We start from the raw sequence: 19,051 nt of genomic DNA, 5'->3' as shown, positions 1-19,051 counted from the left end.
AGCCCCATCTTCCATGGTGCCTGCAACCCAGGGCTTCTCCACCCACCCTCTCCTCCAGGGCAGGGCACAGCCATTGTGCCAGGTATTCCCTGTGGCTCTCTAGCCCTTTGCCAGGCAGGAAGGGGGTGAGGAATGGATCCTGCCCTTCAGGGTCACCAGGGCTACCTCCTCTCCCTCCCTCTTTATCCCGTGGGTGCCCTCTACACCCCTGGGCAGCACCATCCCCAGGATGCAGGTGACACTGGGCAGCCTTGATGCACTTTAATAAACTCTGGGGTCCCAGAGCCAGCTATGGGCAGAGCTGGTTCCAGCCCAGGCAGCGCTCCTGACTCATTTTGGGGCACCAGGAGCCCCACTCACAGTGGGCCAGCACACGTGGGGCCCTACAGTCCCCAAAGCAGGTCACAGAGACGGGCCTCCCTGGAGGTATCACACGTGCATGCAGTAGTGTGGGGCTGTCAGAGCAGGGAGCTGCACTGCAGGTGCTCACCCAGCATGGGAGCTGCTCCCTGGCTCAGCCCAGGCCCCCACTCTTCCCAGGGACAGGGGGCGGTGCTTGGGACGGCCATTGCACCTCCCTGGTGTCGGCACCGAGGGGACTGAGCACCACGCAGGTGAAGTTGGTGTGCAGGTGCTGCTTGTTGAAGGAGCTGAAGTGCAGGTCACGGCGCAGGGCCCACCCCGAGCCCTGCAGCTCCTCTCTGTGAACCCAGAGGGGACCAGTCAGTGCCCACTCCGGATGGGCAGACCGAGAGGCCTTGTCCCAGCCTGGGCTGCCCCGCTGTCACTGCCCCGTCCCCGTACTCACTGCACTGTCCCCTCACGCACAGCCCCGTCTGGGTGCAGGCTCTCCACGAAGAAACCATTCTCCAGCCAGTAGAGCAGCGTCATCTCTGGAAGCTCACTCAGTGCTTCACATGACACAGTCACACTCTCACCTGCAGCCAGAGGGGGTGTGAAGGTCAGGGGGGCTGCAAGGGTCCCCCGTGCCCCCAGGCACAGCCACAGCCCCCCTCCCTAACTAAGGGGAACATTCCCCCACCTCATCAGCACCCCGAAATCTTGGCTGTGGCTGGAGGATTCACCTTGTCTGTGCTGGAGGCTGGCACAGGAGCTGAGCCCCACTGCAGCCTCCTCACCCCCAGGCCCTGCCATAGCCCCGAGGGTCTCTCACCTGGGCGAGGAAGCTCTGCTGGCATCCGCAGGGTGGTGATGCTGGGCGGCTGCAAGGCCATGGCACCTGGGGGAGCACAAAGGGGTGAGCTGGGAGGTTGAGAGTGACCCCGAGACATTTTTGTAGTGTGCGAGGAGGCAGAGTCCCACAAAGGGACGGAGGAACTGCTCATCCCCAGACCCCCGAACAGGCCTCTTGAGGGGCACAGAGCCCAGGGCTGACCTTAGGCACCCCAGTACCCCCCACTTACCTGTGTAGCAAGCAGCCAGGCCCCAGCAGAGCAGGAGGATCCAGGCAGGGCTTCCCAGGGGCTCTGCAGACAAAAACGGAGCTCGGTGCTGGGCACACTGGGATGCTCTCCATGAGCTTGGGATAGCTCACCCAGCACTCCCTGAGCCTGGGATGGTTCCCCTAGCACTCCCTGAGCCTGGGATGGTCCGTGCTCTCAGCATCCTCCCAGCTGGCTATGGTAACCCAGCATGCTCCCCCCAGGACTCCCCAAATCGACGATCCCGTACCCTCGTATCCGTCCAGCACCCCCCGAGTGCGGCATATCCCGTACCCCCCAGCATCCTCCTCCCGCGGTCACTCAGGTGGCGGCCGGTGCCCCCCAAGGCTGTCCGCCCAGCGCTCCGGTACATACGGACAGTCCGCGGGCGGGCACGGCGCTCGGCTCGGCTCGGCTCGCTGCTGTGTGTCGATGTCCATGTCCCCGAGCCCCCCGAACATGCCTTGTGTCCCCAGCACTCCATGCCCCCTGCGCTCTGTGTCGCCTGCACCGGGGGATACACATCCCACATCCCGCAGGCACTCCCGTGATCGCATCCCATAACCGCCCCCCGCCCCTGGGGGAGCAGCCATGGGCTCGACAGGGATGTGGGGCACAGCTGGGCCCCCCAATGTCCAGCACATGGGGCGCTGGCTGAGCATCACGGGATTCTGAACAGGCTGGTTTGCTCCCCGATGCTTTGGGATCAGGGACAAGGCAGGGTCTGCACAGGAGGAAGGTGGGTGAAGCCCCCAGGAGACTGAGTACAACAGTGGCTGGCAGAGCCTGGGTGTTGGCCCCTGGGTGTCCCAGCTGGGGGAGGACAACAGCTTAGCGGATAGAAACCCCCAGGGCTTCAGTTCTTGGCTGCAAGAAGCCATCTCCTGTGTCTCACAGCAGTCCCCCACCCCCAGAGCCAGCCCCTTGACAGCAGATGTGGTTTTGACAACCCACTGGTTACAAAACCAGGGGCCAGGCCCTATACCCCACTCCCCAGCAGCATCAAGGCTGGGAGCCAGTGCAGATACAGCAATAGGGCAGAAGCAGCCACCTGAGTCACAGGCCCTGGCAAGTCCTGGAAAATAGTCCCTGAACTGTCAGCGAGTTTTGTTATCCACTCCCAGCAGAGGAGGAAGGTGACAGGAACAGGAGTGTTATCTTGGAGACCTGGCAAGTGCAATACGTTCCCAGCCTCCTGCTGGGATAAGGCCCCAGTGGCTGCATCCTCCTTACAGCAACCACAGGTGTCAAATGGGCAGTGATGAACCAGAGGCAGCTCCCAGGGCAGCACCCAGCTCCTCTGCCACCTTCCTGCTCCCACCAACACCAACCAACTTAGCTCTGGATGCTACAGGGTGAAAAAGGCGAGCAGGGAATGCAGATGGGTGCTTGGTCATCATCCATCCAATATCCTTCTCCTAGGAGAGATGAAAGGAGGAACCTTCCATGCCCTGCAGCAAGGAAGACGATCAAGAAAAACCCAGGGCCACATCTCCATTTCCAGGGCTCTTATTTTGGTGTTTGGCACAACACTGCAATGTGGTTTCCATCAAAAGAAAACTCAGAGGATTCAGCACGGTGCTGGGGTTCCCCAGGGGGAACACAGCCCACACAGCCATGTCAGCACTGTGGCCACTTCCCAAATCCCCTGACCCAGGAGCTGCCTGGTAGCCCTCCACCAGACCCCAGTGCCCTCAGGGAATATGACTCAAGTCTCCACATGCCAAAATACCACCGCTGGCCCTGGGATTGGGGACTTTACCCCACCCACTACCAAAAATTGAGCCCAAGCCCGCTTGCCCCAGTAGGACTTTGGCATGGCTCCTACCAGCAAGGCCAGGAGGATGTCATGGAGTAATGCTGGGGCAGGGAAACACCAGCACCAGCCCAACCTTCGCGCCATCCCTTTTATTCCAGTGCCAAGAGCAATACGCAGTGAGGGCGGACCTGCGCCCAGGGCAGGGGCACCTGCTCTTGGCTGCTCCTGACGTACCGTCACCATCACCCACAAGGGCACAGAGAGGAGCAGCACTGGCCCCACCCCATGCCTTGGCTGACCCCCCCTGAGCAGTCAGAGGACACTGCTGAACTCCAGGGAGGAACACAGAAAATTTGGGAGCATATAAAAGGGTTCCCCGAGGCAGAGCCCACCATCACCATGCTGGAGAGCAGCCTGGTTCCTGCTAGCATACCCGGGGCGCCCAGAGCGGACCTGGCAGCTGGGGGTAGCCAGGTGACCTTCAGCCCCTCTTTCAGGGCACTGGGCTCCAGCCTGTCCTCTGCAGCCCCCATATCCCATCCTCGCTGCCAGCAAGGCTGCTCCAGGGTGCTGGCGTTGGGAGCTGACAAAGCCTTGGCCCTTCTCTGTCATGACCTCCCCTGACAGAGAGGCAGGAAGGAGCTGGAGAACAGCCCCCAGCCCAAAGCTCAGCCCAGCAGGGCGCTGCAAAGGGCTGGACAGGGACAGGGAAAGGGGACAAGCGTCTCTTTTTGGCTGCAATAGAAAGTTTTAAATATGCTCATTAAAATAATTGCTTTTTAAAAAAGTCCTCCCCTAGCCCCAGCAGGAGGGGCCCTGATGTTGCTGTCCTTGGTGGTGGCCAAGGTCCTGAGAGGTGACGGAGCAAAGCCAGCATCCCTGGTGGCAATGTCCTCTCGTGGTTCCGCGGCTCCCCACCACCTGCCCTTACTCCAGCCCCAGGATGTAGTTGATTCCCTGGACCAGTCCGATGATCACCGGCTGCCAGGCCACCAAGTAGCGCAGCCAGTCCAGCAGCTGCCCGTACATGACGTGAGGCCTCTCCCAGCTGGGCAGGAAAGAGTTAAAGAGTTGTGGGGAAATGGATGAGAGAAGCATGGCCCACCCAGAAGCCACCCAAAGGTGCCCCAAAGCAGGGACAGAGAATACAGGTGCCCAAAGGGATGGACAAGCAACCAGGAAGGACAGACATGAGTCCTCATGGAGGGACGGCTGTGGCCAGGCTTGCCCTGGGTTTTGCAGGGTCTCTGCCAGAGCCACGTGCTGCAGCGACCTACTGAGGGTGCCAGGCAGGTGTGCTTTACCCACTGCTTCCCTTCCCAAAGTGCTGGCTCGCAGCAGGAGAAAGGATACGGATTACTGAACATCCTCTTGAGATCCACCTTCTCTTTGCAGTATGGACACGTCTGCTTCTTCCCGACAATGCACCAGCCCCGGATGCAGAACTCATGGAACCTGGGGAGTGGCACGTTAAGGGGAACTGGAAGAAGAGGGGGATACATGGCTCAGTGTGGAGGAAACCACCAAGGCCAAGGAAGTCCCCCCAGAGCCATGGAAACATCCCCCCATGTGAGGATGGTGCATTGCACAACCACAGCCCTTTCCTAGAAGGTGCAGCAGCTTCCAGGACAGCGGAAGGAGTTAATGGGGCAGCAGAACAGAGCCAGGGTGGCAGCATGAAGGCCCTGACCCATGCATGGGCACCAGGGAGACTGAAACTCTTCAGTGATGGTGCCCAAGCACTGAGAAGGTTTGGACAGCCTGGGAGAGCTCTGTGAACTGCATGCATTTTGGAAGCCTTCTTCAAAGGCTTCCTGGAATTAACATTTAAGGAATTTCTCTGTAAGTAAGGGTCTGACTTACAAGTGCTTGCTATGCTCTGTCAAAAGGATTTGCACAACCTGAGCACAGCCTGAAAAAGTTACAGGAAAATATGAGGTGGCTGCAGATGACTCTGCCACGTACAGGGGTGTCACAGAGCAAACAGACTTTTCCCAGAATATCTCTGCTGCTCAAAACATGGAAGAATGCCAGGTAGCAGCAACAGGAGTCACTTCCTTGTCAGCCCTGGAGCCATAGATGCAGGAGTGCCCAGCCAGCCATCACCCTTGAGGACCACCAGGAACACCAACCAGCTCCTCTGGCAGCCACACCACCCCAAGCTGCTGCAGTCCCAGGCCCTTGCACAGTGTCAGCCATAAATCTCACCAACAGCTCCCAAGAGTTAAATTTAGGCTCCTGTTCTGCCAGCATGACCTTTGCTCAAGCCCAGTTTGGAAACCACCTCACAGGCAGCTAAACACATAGTGCCAGAGGACATCCCATGTCTACACTGAGTCACCATCAGGAAAAAACCCCAACGTGCCACCTCAGCTGAGACTGAGCACTAACCAGGACTTCCAGTTTCAAAACCCACTTCTCATCAATCAGCTGACAGGAAGAGCTGAGTGAGTCCAGCGTGCTGGAAACTCTGGAGGAGTTCTGGAGAAGGAGGAAGCTGCTGGGCTGTGGCCAGAGCAGGTAGCAATCAGCAGTGCTGGACCAGGGGGCTGTTTTCAGAGGGGGCCAGCAGTGTTTCCCCACAGTTCTTCCTTACAGACACTCGGGACCCACTGCAATGTGTCTCTGATGAGGGGCCAGTGTGGCATGGAGCAGGGATGCCTCATGCCCTGACCTCACACCATCATCTCCGCCAGAATATCTGCTGGGGGCACTGCCAGGCAGATGGGTCACAGCAGATTTGTCAAAAGCAGGTAAAAACTGAGGTGCAGCTCCATGACTCAGCAGAGGGAGCTGGGGATGAGAAGGAAGAGGAAACAACCACTTGGGAGTGGCAACGAAGTAATTTCAGGGACACCTCTTCCCATGCCAAGTCAGTGATGACACAGGCACAGATCACATGCAAAGTCAGCCGGACAGCCTCGCTTCCCAGAACAGGCATTTCTTCACCCAGCACGGGAGAAGCCATGGGGCAGGAGCTCCCTGCTGCCCACCCCAGCGTGGGGCCAGTGAGGCAGGGGGCTGGCACCTGCAGAGAAGGATACACGTGGTTGCAGGAGAGGCGGTAGGTGTTCTCAATGATCCCTTCCTCGTTGACATCCACGAAGATCTGCTGGCCACAGACGGCACAGACGCTGTCAGAGAGGTGCTTGGTGGGCATCCCTGAGGCGCTGTAGAACTGAGCGAGGGCAGAGCAGAGGGAGAGCAGTGACAGTGGCAGGCCATGCGTCCCATACCCGTGGTGGCACAGCTAAGCTCTAAGGAGGGCGGGGCTCAGCACCCCAGGAGTCCAGCCTTGGCCTTTGGGGCTTAAAAACCTGGTTACAGGTCCAGCTGTGGGAAACAACTACAACTGGACAGCTGCTCAGTGATGCAGTGGCCTGTCACACCCCAGCCCCATGCATCCCCTCCGTCTGTCGAGGGGCCAGCCCTCTCTGCTTCCCAACAGCCAGGTGGGTTTTCAGCTGCCTGCCAGGGCCATGCACCCAGGGCAGAGACTGGAGGAGAGAGCAGGACAAGCTGGAGGTCACAGCTTTGACCCAAAATAACAACCTTGGGCTGCCAGTCAGATACAGCCCCCACCTCCAGCCCTGCAGGTCCCTGACACTCATTCAGCAAAGCACAGAGAGAGCAGCCACCCCTCTCCATTTCCCAACCTCATGGCTCAGCACACAGCTGACGTACCACGGAGACAGCAGTCACAAAACCAGGTCCCACACACTCCACCTGCAAGGGACCCCCCAGGATCATTGAGTCAAACTCCCTGCTCCACTGCACTACCTAAAACTAAACCATATGACTAAGGGACTTTTTGAACTCTGGCAGAGTTGATGACATGATCATGTCTCTGGGGAGCCTGTTCCCTCTGGGTAAATAACCTTTACCCCATGTACAATCTGCACCCCCCCAATTCAGCTTCACTCCCTTTCCTCATGGCTGGACAATCACCTCCCCTAGCCACACATTGATGTTGTGCCTGATGCACCCCAGGACACAGCTGGCCCCTTTTAGCTGTCAGGACACACTACTGGCTCATATTCAACTTGCTGTCAACCCTAACTCCTAATCCCTTTCCATAGAACTCTCTCTGGACTTTTGTTCCCAAATTTGTACCTATAACCAGGATTACACCATCCCAGGCAGGGAATCTGGCCCCTGTTAAATTTCATACAGCTAGAGCTTGCCCAGCTCTCTCTCCAAGGAGGTCGCAGCTCCTCCTGGTTTAGTACCATTAGCAAAACATGCCTCTGGCAGAGCCCTGGCACAGCTTTGCTGTGAACATCCAACAGAGCCCTGAGAATCTAAGAGACACCCTGTGCCAAGGTGTCCCAGTGTGGCAGGCCAGGGGATGGAGCAGAACCTCAAGAAGCAGCAGCAGAAAGCTCAGAAAGATGGAAACACAAAGTCCAAGACCCTAAACAGCTGCTGAAAAGAAGAAACATGACCTACTCCACTGGTGTCCTAGGTCATGTATTTTTGGTGGAGTGGGTTATTTTGATACCAGGTGAGTGGGCTACAGATTTTAGGCCACTGCATCCTCTGTCCACAGGGACAGCTAAAGTTGCAGCACGTACAAGGAAGGAAGCCCACAGTGTGAATCCTTCTCTGGTGGCTGCAGGTGACAAGTTAATGCAAGCACAGTGGTGTCAGAAATGGGAGTGTTCACTGGAGATTTTAAATGCCCAGGAAAATAAATATTTGTCAGTTTAGCAGGGCTAAACAGATCATTCCACTTCTCCATAGAATCAGAAAATGGCTTGGGTTGGAAGGGACCTTGAAGGTCACCCAGTTCAATCTCCTTCCATGGGCAGGGACACCTTCCACTAATCCAGGTTGTTACAAACTTCATCCAATCTGGCCTGGTGCACTTCCAGGGGATGGGGCAGCCACAGATTCTCTGGGGAATCTCTGCCAGTGTCTCACCACCCTCAGAGGAAAGGACTTCTTGTCCTGAAGATGGAACCCTGCAGAGGCTGCGCTCTTCAGGAAGGATCTCAGAGAAACTCTTACTATATTAGATCCAGGGACCCTTCCTTGAGGGGGGGAATTCCCAATTGAGGGAAGCCAAAGCTGCTGCAGAGCCCAACATGTTTCAGGCCTCCTGATATGGGGCACACCTCTGGCCTGGGGTACAATCCACCGTGAACTCACCCCGATGGTTGAGGCCATGTAATCCGCACACATCTCAGCAAAGTCCCGCTCCAGCACTCCGTAGTAAAGACCATAGAAGAGGAGGGAGATGCCAAAGTCCATCGCATCTTCTGGTTTGATTCTACAACAGAAAAACCAGCAACTGGTTTTTTTTGCAGGCAAAGCCACTGTAATCATATTCTAGAGAATGTATTATTCCAGAGAAGCAGTCAAACTCTCTAATGATGAAGCTGGTTTGGGCTAGAGTCTTCTGCCACCACCCATGCACCGGCTGCTTCTTGCAGTATAGCAAAAAAAAAAAAAAAAGCCACTGCTGCCCCCAGAGCTGGGGGAGCTTCCAACAAGTGAGCTGGAAGAAGGGCTCTCCAGCAACCCCGACCAGTTCAGGTACCAGCACTTCACCTGTCATCCTCCCAGGAGTGAAAGGACAGTCTCTTTGGCCCCATTAATCAGATTGCCAAGTAAACTGATTTTCCAGAGTAATAGCCAAAGGTGTGTTCCACCCCATTGCCCAAGGAGTGAGAGCTGAAAGATTCACTCACCTGAATAACAGGTTAAGTCCAAAAAGCGTAAACATGACAGCCATGTACCCCACGATCCCAGTGGCATAGCTGATCTTGTATATTAGTAGAAACCATTTATAAACCAGCCTGTAAAGAATTAAAACAAAGAATTTCGTTACTTCATTTTTCCCTGAATAAAAGTATGCCAGTCATCTGAAGAGTTTTATTTTTCACACCTGTTGTGTTTTTGCAGACACTCCACCTACCCCTACACACGGGCAAGAGCTTTACTTTCCTAATTCAACCTGTCTTGGGCTGCTCACAGTCTTGACTTCCAAAATAGAATCCTCATGATCTCCAAAGGCTATAAGGAAGCGTGCTGCATGCTGGGAATGCCTTGGGTGAGGACACCACCCCACATGGACTCCATCTTTCCACTCCCCACCCAGGTACCAGGTATATTGGGCTGGCTGCCAGCTAAGTGCTTCACACCCTTTCACATGTGCAGGGCTCTCACACTGCCAGGGTGCAAAGCTCAACACACATCTGTGCAGGGAAACTGGAAAGAGATCCTTGTAATGGTTACCCTGGGGCTGAGGAGTTTCCCAGGAATAGCAGACAAACCTGGGTGTTGTCTGTACCAGAGGCTTTCGAGTTGCCCGGAAGGTGACAAAAGCTGTGACTGCTGAGAAGAGCACCCAGATCACCAGGAACCGCCACCAGTTCAGCTTGATAGTGAAATACAGAGGTACTACCCACATCTGGAAGAGGGTCACCATCTGCAGGAATAGAGGAAAGGCATTTGGAGCTCATTCCCTGCTCTTCAGACATCAGAAACACACTGTCAGCCATTCTCCTGCCTGCATCAAATGGCCCTGGATTGCACCAGGAACCTGGGGAGGTTTGACCTGTGGCACCTAGAGAAGAGCTCAAAGCTCAGCACATGAGTCGGATAGGGAGCATCTGAGGGAGCTGGGGAGGCTCAGCCTGGAGAAAAGAAAGCTCAGAGAGGACCTTCCAGCTCTCTGCATCTACCCAGAAAGAGGTTATAGCCAAGTGGGGCTCGGTCTGTCCTCCCAGGAAACAAGTGACAGGACACTAGGAAAAGGCCTCAAGTTTTGCTAGAGAAGGTTAAGGTTGCATATTGGGAAAATTTCTTCCCAGAAAGGGTGGTGAAACCCTGGCACAGGCTGCCTGTGACAGTGATGGAGTCAACATCCCTGGAGGGATTTAAAAGCTGTGTGGATGTGGCACCGGAGGACAAGGTTTAGTGCAGGGCTTGGCAGTGCAGGAGTAACAGCTGGACTCAATGCTCTCAAAGGGTTTTTCCAACTCACACAGTTCCATGGTTTTGTGAGGGAGTCAGAGGCAGCAGCCACGTGATTTTTGGGAGCAAAGGGTACAGCTGGCAGGAGAACCAGAGGAATCATCTCCAGAGGAATGTATGGGAGATGATACACACAACTAGTTGTTGTAAGGCAGCTACATAAAGCTTCACCTTCTCAGGATCCCAATGCTGCAACCACAGACACCTCAGACAGGAATTACACAAGGCAAGAAGGTTTGGGCTTGCCTCTGCACTACAGCCTATTCCCAAAAGGATCTACCAGCTGTGCAGCTGAGCTCCCACAGTGCTGCTGGAGGGAAACAGGCAAACAGGTTTGGTTTAAAGTTCACAGAGGACTACAGGTGCTAGCTGGAAACATTAAATCAATATTATTACTATGACCAGGAAGTTGCTTCAGGTAACTAACAGACCCAGACAAGCTGGTGGCATCAGCAAGTGGCAGGTCTGCTCAGCAGAGTGCTGCAGTGTAGGAAAGGCATTTTGTGCTGCTCTTGTGAGCCAGTGAAGGCTTCCTGAAGATAAGGAAAGCCTCGTATCTCTCTCGAGGAAGACACCAAGGCTGTCCCCATGGCAACGTGACGAAGGAGAGAAAGTTAAGAGATACGGACTCTAGCTGGCTCACAGAATGAGGTGGCTCCTTTTCATCTACTGAGAGTTTTGTTTCTTTCTTATGACCAATGGGCAGTGAATGTGTCTGTTAAGTAAATGCAAATACCTTGAAAAACCATAAAGGCAACCCGTTGCTAGAATAAATTGCTCTTATGCACCCTTCTGATGGAATCTTGGTGCTTTGTGCTGTGTCATGCTCTATAGACATTACAGGAGCCATCAAACCCAGGCTGCCAGCAGCAAGAAGCCCCCACTGCTTCCAAGGAAGCACCCACAAAATGCAGCTTCCCTCAGGACAACCCCCAAGATCTGCTTGTCCATCCCTGATTGAAAGCACTACGCCACACTGAGTTATCTGCATCGTTTCCAACAGAAACCTGAGGTCTTCTGAGTCATCCATCCTCATCCCCAGCTGGAATCCCACCCACTGGGAGAAACAAGAGAATCAACACCAGACAATAGGAAAACCAGGAACACTTTCCTCATCAGCAAAAGGAGGGCATTGCTCAGCACTCCCATGCAGCGTGGGAGGCAGACTGGCTGTGGGGATAACTTACATTGTAGGAGCGAGGGTGCCGCTGCTTCCACTGCACCAGGAGGAGCTGTGCCACCACGAGGGTGGCAATGAGGATGAGCACCATCTCGGCATGCATCGCCTCGTGCCCGCGGTGCCTGGCATGCATCCGGACATGCTCCACCCTGCAACAACCAGGAAAAGGAGGCTGAAGAGCACGCTGGTGCAGGCTGCAGGCTGGGCTACAAACACCTCAGGAGAGCCAGGAAGAGCACATGGAATAACAGCACTAAGAAGAATTGTGTTTGTGAACAGTCCAGAGGGGAAGGGACAAAAGGGTGCTCTGAGACCAGCTCATTTCTATGCTGTGAAAGCCAAGAACATCATCTTGCCCATCTGAGCGTGAAGGAGGTGGAGAACTCCCCCTGATGTACCTGACCTAATGAACATGGAGTGCACAGTTGGCATAACGTGCAATCCCACAATGGCCAAGGTTAGAAGGGACCACCAGTGGGGTCATCTCTCTCAACCTTCCTGATCAAGCAGCACCTTCCTGGAGCACACTGCAACTGTTTGACCCAGAGTGTATGCTAATTCTCAATACCAAAGCCTCAGCCTGGTTTTGGAACCACTAACACTGTTCTCCCTCTTGTCCAACAAGGGAAAGGCTGGAAGGGTCAGGGTGGAGAGTGGGGGGAACAGCTGACATCTGGCAAAATCCCCAAAACTCCAGCAAATTGCTGCTTTCTACCCTGAGCATTCTGGAACAAGTGATTTCCAGCCTGATACTTGCCAGACACCTGGGGTTTCTTTGCCCAGCTTGTGCTGTTTGACCAAAAAACACGGTGGAATTAAGAGCTGACAGACACTGATGAGGTCCCCTGTCAGTCATCTCCTCTTGAGGCTGAACAGTCCCAGCTCCCTCAGCCTTTCCCCATAAGAGATGCTCCGGTCCCCTCATCATCTCTGCAGCCTCCACAGGACCCACTCCAGGAGCTCCCTGTCTCTCTTGTCCTGAGGAGCTCAGAACTGGACACAGCACTCCCAGAGGTGCCTCACCAGGGCTAAGTAGAGGGGCAGGATCATCTCCTTTGACTTGCTGGCAATGCTCTTCCCAATGCATCCCAGAATCCCATTGACCTCCTTGGCACACAGGGCACTGCTGGCTCAGGAACATTTTGTTCTCCACCAGGACCCCAAGGCCCTTCTCCATAAAGCTGGTCCAGCAAGTCAGCCTGTGCTGGTGCAATACTGAGAGTCCAGTCTGACTCTGATTTTCAATAAGCATCTGGATTAAACTGGTTTTGCTAAGGAAAAAAGAGGAATTTTTCAAGCCCCTTATTATAAGGCAGATATTGAAGGGCTGGAGAGTGTCCAGAGAAGGGTAAAAGAGCTTGAGAAGGGTCAAGAGCACAAGTCTGGTGAGGAATGGCCAAGGGAGCTGGGGAGGCTCAGCCTGGACCAAAGGAGGCCTGGGGGGAATCTTCTTGCTCTCTACAAGGCCCTGACAGGTGGGTGGGCCTAGGTGGGGGTTGGGCTCTTCTTCCAGCTAACAAGTGATGGGACAAGAGAAAATGGCCTCAGGTTGTGCCAGGGGAGACTTAGGATAGATATTGTGAAAATTTCAACACAGAAAAGGCTGTCCAGCCCAAGCACAGGCTGCCCAGGGCAGTGGTGGAGTCCCCATCCCCGGAGGGATTGAACAGACATGTAGATGTGGCACCTGGAGCCACAGTTTAGTGGTGACCTCAGCAGTGTTGAATGGTTGGACTCTATGATCTCAGAGGGCTTTTGCAACCTTAACTATTTTGTGATTCTTTATTTAGCAGCAGTTTAAAAGAAAAAAAAACTATTGCCTTTTAAGACAGTCCATACTTCCCCCCATCAAAAAATGGTGATCCTTTCCTGCCCTGCTGTGATCACAGGCTGTGCTGCTGCTTGCTCTGCTCAGTAGCAGGAGTTCAGTTGAGCTGTGTGCTCCAAATCAGCTCCCAAAACTCACCTCCATCTCTCCTCTGGGGACAAGTGTGAAAGATCAATCTAGGGAGAAAAAAAAAACCATCCATGAAATCAGCTGCTGGGAAACTCTGGATTCAGATGCTTTAAATAAGAAACCTCCAAATGTCCACAGTGCCAGCACAGCCCAGAGCTGTCCTTCACCTTCCCAGGAAGAGCAGCGACTCTCCCTGCTCCTCCACCTTACTTACACTCCCATATTTTATTGGAGCCGAGGCTCTGTCCAACATCCCACATGACCAGAACAAAAGGACTGGCTTAAATTCCACATTCACAACCCAGCCAGGTGTCTCAGGGCACAGAGTGGTGATCCCAGGGAAGCCAATGCTCCCACCAGTGGTAGGAGTCCAAAATCCCACTAGGCTGCAGGACAGGGGACAGTATGTCACACACCAGCAACAAATCAATGCCAAAGAGATTTCAAAATCACAGTAAAAGAAAGATTTAGGCCTTGTTTTGCTGAGATAATTGGAAATTCATCCCAAACATCACAGGCAGGAGCTACAGAGAGCAAGGGGAGCTGCTGTTATTAGTGATGATTGACAATGGATACTTGTATCCCATCTTCCCCAGTAAGATTCACAAAAAGTGTGAATACTCTCACTTTTGGACAGGGGAGGAGCAAGGGGAGTTTCAACACCACATTTCTGCTTTCACCTGGAGCTTTATATTGAATCATAGAACCACAGAATGCTTTGAGTTGGAGAGACCTCAAAGCTCATTTTACTCCAACCCTCCTCCCATGGGGACACCTCCTCTAGACCAGGTTGCTCCAAGCACCACCCAACCTGCTCTTGAACACCTCCAGGGATGGGGAGTTTACAGCTTCTCTGGGCAAAACTTTCCTTTGATATTGTGAAAAGTGCATATTATATGGCTCTATGCAGATATTTACTATACGTATTTTGATGTATCGGTTAGTAGCGCTGTATTAACATTTTAATAATATGATAAATGTAGTCTTGTAGTAAAAATAAGAACTATGTAAGTGGGATATTTTTTAAGAAAAGGATGAGGCACTCACACCAGATAGCAGCCGCAGGAGACCTAAATCTTTTAGAGAAAAAGAATTTATTGCCCTCTTATCAGAAGAAATGAACCTCTTCCCGCCTCGAAGGCGCTGTTAGGATTCAGAGGAAGAAGTTGACGATGACCAGACAGAATCCTGTGTTTGAATGGAATTTATGCATCATGTATGAGATGTATGAACATGTAACAGGCTATTGTTTTTAAGGGTTAATCCTCTGTTAACGCGTGTCCTTTTTTGGGCTCATGCTGCCCAGAAAAAAGGTATCCGGCTGTCTGTAACTCTTTGTCTTTATTGTCTCATATTGTTCTAATTCAATTTGTCCAAATTATTATTACTCTAATTGCATTACTATTTTTATAACCATTTTATTACTATTAAACTTTTAAAATTTTAAAAGCAAGTGATTGGGATTTTTCACAATATCTTCACCTAACTGCTGAGAAGCCTCCAGCATCCCTCATGTCCCCACCAGGGTCACTGAGCAGGCAGCACCCCCTGACCCACACCACTGGGGAGGGAACCCCACAGCTCTTCCCATCACTTTTTCTGGGTGAGACACAAACTCAGATTAAATCAAGAGCAGCTCATCTGGGAACATACATGTGGGGTTTATAAATCCTCACAGTGCTGGAGACACTCCAGTTTTGCTGAGGCACTGGAGATGAAGGCTGGAAACAAGCCATAGACTTGTTTCCACAAACACAGACTGTTATCACTCTTTCCTGCACACACCAGAGATGTGTACACAGGAACGAGCTCCACCTCACCCCACTGGGTACAGGGCCACAGGCTTGGATCCAACCTTTATGCTGAGGCTCTCCATAGACTGGTGCAGCAGTCACCTCACCTGCCTGGTCACCATCACCAGCACACAAGTGTCTGCAGGCAGCAGCTCTGATCACAGCCAGGCTCAGCTGAGGATGCACAGCTGCCTCGTTTCCTCCCTGGCACCTAATTTTACCCCAGGCTGAGGAGGTAGGGAAAAACACAGCACAGCAATCCATCTGCCTGATGTGGAACATCTGCTGAGCTTCACCCCAGAGCAACACCTGTGAGAAATTCAGCCCTTGAGAATCAAGGCCTGAAGAAACACTCCAGGACTTAGATGCAAAATCTAAAGCTAAGAAAATCCTTGTTGGAGCTCGCTGAACTGTGTCAGAAGCCAAGGGAAAGTGGTGACAACCTGACACCAAGATGGGTGTTTGTATTGACCAAATTCCCCAGTACCTCTGCTCCTAAAGTAGCCACATCCAGATCCATCAGTTCAGTAGTTGCAATGTAATTTGGAGCAACAACTGCTCCAAACAAACAGGAAAAAAGATCTAAAAACGTTTGCTGGTCACTGCACACAGGAGACTCTGAGAATCCCCTAGTGCTTGCTGGCTCCAGCACAGGTCAATCCCTCTACGAGCTCTGAGAGTCACCTGGGTGCCCCCACTGCCTCCCCCCATGAGACCCCCACTCCTCCCAGGCTCTGCCCCACCCTTGCTGGATGAAGATGTTTGACAAGCACCTTCCAACCACAGCAATAATCTTCATTTCTATACAGTGGCTCAGCTTGCTCCTTTGTACCACACCAGCAGCCACTCCACAGTGTTGGTCCCATCTTAGAGACTGGGATATTTACCAGCCTCTTCCCTGAATCTCCAAATTCTTCCAGCAAATGCATTCAAGATGCCTCAGCTCCAAATCCTGTGGAAACACTGCTGGCATGGCTCAGAGCAGGCTTCTTCTGAGCTGTGTTCCCAAGCCAATCAGGGATCCATGGTCTTGGACACAATTTTCTCTCAAGTACAAGGAGTGAGCTTCACCAGATTCCCCAGAGCTCAAAGCTCCTGAAATAACTTTATTAAGGGGGGGCCAGGACATGACAGAAGGGATGTTGAGAGGGATCTGATGACTGTCAGACAGGACTTGGCAGAGCAGCCACCCTGAGCCAGACCTTCCAGTTAACCCCTCCTTGATCTACACACTCTCTTAGCACAAAAGTTTTGGGTTAGAGCTAAAAATGCACAGGAACGGTGAAGGAAGCACCTGCTGTTGCCAGCAAGCATTCATTCCACTTCTAGTTTGGGGTTATCTGATTTTAATATGCAGTTTTTGAGTCTTTTGGGTCTCTTTCTAACCCAGACAGCTAGGTAGAAGAACCTCTACTCCCAAATCTCCCTTACCAAGAGGGGTGTAGCCAAGATATGTTCTGAAAAATCCCTTTGCTGTGATTCTTCTCCTGAGAAGCTGAGAAGCCTCAGAGGAAAAGAAAAACAATAATTACCTGCTGCTGTGGAATGCAAGAGGTGCACCTTTGATTAGTCTCATGTGGTTGTTCTTAATTAATGGCCAATCACAGTCCAGCTGTCTCGGACTCTCTGAGCTTTTGTTATCATTCCACTTCCTTTCTTTCCTTCAAGCCTTCTGAAGAAATCCTTTCTTCTAATCTTTTAGTATAGTTTTAATATATAATTTTCTTTTAATATAATATATATCATAAAATAATAAATCAGCCTTCTGAAACATGGAGTCAAGATTCTCGTCTCTTCCCTTGTCCTGGGATCTCTATGAACACCACCACAGAGGGGTTTGACAAGAACATTTAGGGTGACTGAAGCAGCTGAAGATCAGCTCAGTGTTCAACACCAGCCTACTCCTGTTTCAGCATCCTTCAGCTGCCACACCAACAGTGGACCCAGTGTGCCACCAACTACAGCTCTCAGACAAACTTTTTGTTTTTAAGAAAAGGATTTAAGAACAATTCTTCTGCTCTCCATCTCCTCTGTAATTCATGATCCTCTCAAAAACCTCAACCTCCTCCAGGTGATGACTAGGAGAAACTGGGTATCTAGGACTAAAGTCTAATCCTCTCCTTGGACGTGGCATCATGGCCTTTGGAAGAACCTCGTGCCACTCCCTGGTTTCCTGCAGGAGATGTTGCCCCATCTCCAAAGCCTCCACAAACCTGTGATCCCCACCACTGGGACAGTCACAGAATAACCTCCTCGAGAAAACCACAAAGACTGTTGATATGGATAACAGCAAAGCACACATTCCTTCCAGCCCAGGGAGCTGGGAGGATCTCTGGACAAACACACAATGCTGTGAGCTGACTGTAATCCACTTATGCTCTAAATCTCCAAAGGAGGCAAGAAGAATGCCTTGAGGACAGAGAATAAGCAGCTGCTGATTTCAGCTCAAAGCTCCAGAGCAACCAACAGCCCTGATCTCTCTTTCCCACTGCGCCAACTTCAGTGTCTGTCTCCCAGCACCTACCAGGAATAGCCTGAAATAAGAGGAATATAAATCTCCACAGTGCTGTAAGTGCAACCAAGGCAGGTTGGGACAAGGCATACTCTTTAGTGAAAGTCTGAAGAGATTTTAGAATCTCAATTCTGCATTTTTTCCTGCTTGTAAGACGCAGGAATAAGGAGCAGGGAGCGGAAATCTCCCAACTGATCAAACATTTGGATAACTGGAAATTAAACTTTTGCCTCTGCACAGGCAGAGCCAGGGCCATGGGACACTTGGCTTTATTCTGGTCCCCACCATGAGTGGCTCATCAGCAAACTGCTCTGCCCAAAGAGCTGCCAAGACCTCAGGACAGCACAAGCAGACAGGTTTTGCCCCAACAATTTGTGGAATCACAGGGATAAGCAGTCCTATATCCACCTCCTCATTTGCTGCCTCCTTGTGATGCCCTCTCTGCCAGGCCCTGACAGAATGAAAAGTGGGAATTTCACTTCTGAGCATCAGAGATTTGGATCTTTCACATTTTTACATACAAAGTCACCAAGGAGTATCTTAAAATACAACCAGCAGCAGCTCAAGAGTGACTGATCTGGGATTCAATCCTCCCAACACCCCACTGCACCACTCTCTGGCAGCAACACAAGGCACAGGGCGGAGGTACAAGCTCCCACAGCTCAGCCACGCACTAGGGAATCTCCACAACTGGGCCCTACCAGGAATCTTCTCCAAAACAACCACCAGCATCTGACAATTTTTAAGCCACACCACCAATTCTTGAGGAAAGGCACAAAAAAAATTACCTGACTGCACAAGTTAAGTGAACTATGACCCCTGTGCAGCTGCTCCCACAGAGCAGACAGGATGGAACCAAGTTCTCCTGGTTCTCTACAAGTGGAAAAAGACCTCCCAAGCACAAAGCACAGGGGACGGTGAAAAGCCACTGCAAAGCCCAGGGCAGCAGTGCCGGAAAGTGGCACGTACCTGTGACAGAGCACCCACCCGCTTCCAATTCCATCTTTCCAAACAGATTTTTTTTCCAGTTCTGTAATTTTTCATCCCCAGGAACATTCAAAGCCAGCATGTGAACAACAGCGATGCCTCCATGGCTGCCCTCCTGCCCCCAGAGCCCGCACTGTCCCTGCCCCATGGCCCCTCCGAAGCTGCCAGTGCCACCCTGCCCCTGTCCTCCCACACCAGGATCTCCCCCACCCTAACACTCCCCACACCCATTTCCCCAAAGCTCTGCAAGCTCAAAGTGACCCAGAGTCGCCGCTGTCCCATTCCAGGGACCGTCCGAGCCCCTCAGCGCACGTCCCTACCCCGTTCTCCCGGACCTCGCGTCCCCCAGGCCCCACGTCCGCTGTGTCTGCCCTTCACATAGCACCCCACGGCGCTGAAGCAGCCCGTCCGCGCCTCGCCTCCCCTGCCCGACCCGGTTC

General features: G+C 52.6%; 2 protein-coding genes across 2 annotated transcripts; both read right to left on the bottom strand.

Annotated features, from left to right (window-relative positions):
* Nucleotides 1–304: 304 nt before the first annotated feature.
* Nucleotides 305–1,833, bottom strand: IL18BP (interleukin 18 binding protein). Its single transcript, XM_031064238.1, has 5 exons — nt 1,737–1,833; nt 1,425–1,487; nt 1,175–1,240; nt 809–938; nt 305–701 (listed from the first exon to the last, which is right to left on the bottom strand). The coding sequence occupies exons 1-5, from the start codon at nt 1,813–1,815 to the stop codon at nt 515–517; spliced, it is 525 nt and encodes a 174-aa protein (XP_030920098.1). The 5' UTR covers nt 1,816–1,833; the 3' UTR covers nt 305–514.
* A 1,102-nt stretch (nt 1,834–2,935) lies between these two features.
* On the bottom strand, nt 2,936–13,362 carry RNF121 (ring finger protein 121). Its single transcript, XM_005429722.2, has 8 exons — nt 13,329–13,362; nt 11,370–11,511; nt 9,480–9,634; nt 8,895–9,002; nt 8,353–8,473; nt 6,246–6,379; nt 4,555–4,656; nt 2,936–4,249 (listed from the first exon to the last, which is right to left on the bottom strand). Exons 2-8 carry the CDS (start codon nt 11,493–11,495, stop codon nt 4,129–4,131), a joined length of 867 nt encoding a protein of 288 aa, XP_005429779.1. The 5' UTR covers nt 11,496–11,511; nt 13,329–13,362; the 3' UTR covers nt 2,936–4,128.
* Nucleotides 13,363–19,051: the final 5,689 nt, after the last annotated feature.

This window comes from Geospiza fortis, unplaced genomic scaffold (genome assembly GCF_000277835.1).
Source record: "Geospiza fortis unplaced genomic scaffold, GeoFor_1.0 scaffold283, whole genome shotgun sequence".
In the NCBI taxonomy this organism is placed as follows: domain Eukaryota; kingdom Metazoa; phylum Chordata; class Aves; order Passeriformes; family Thraupidae; genus Geospiza; species Geospiza fortis.
Note: the sequence above shows the minus strand (reverse complement) of the source record. Positions and strands in the feature narration are given on the sequence as shown.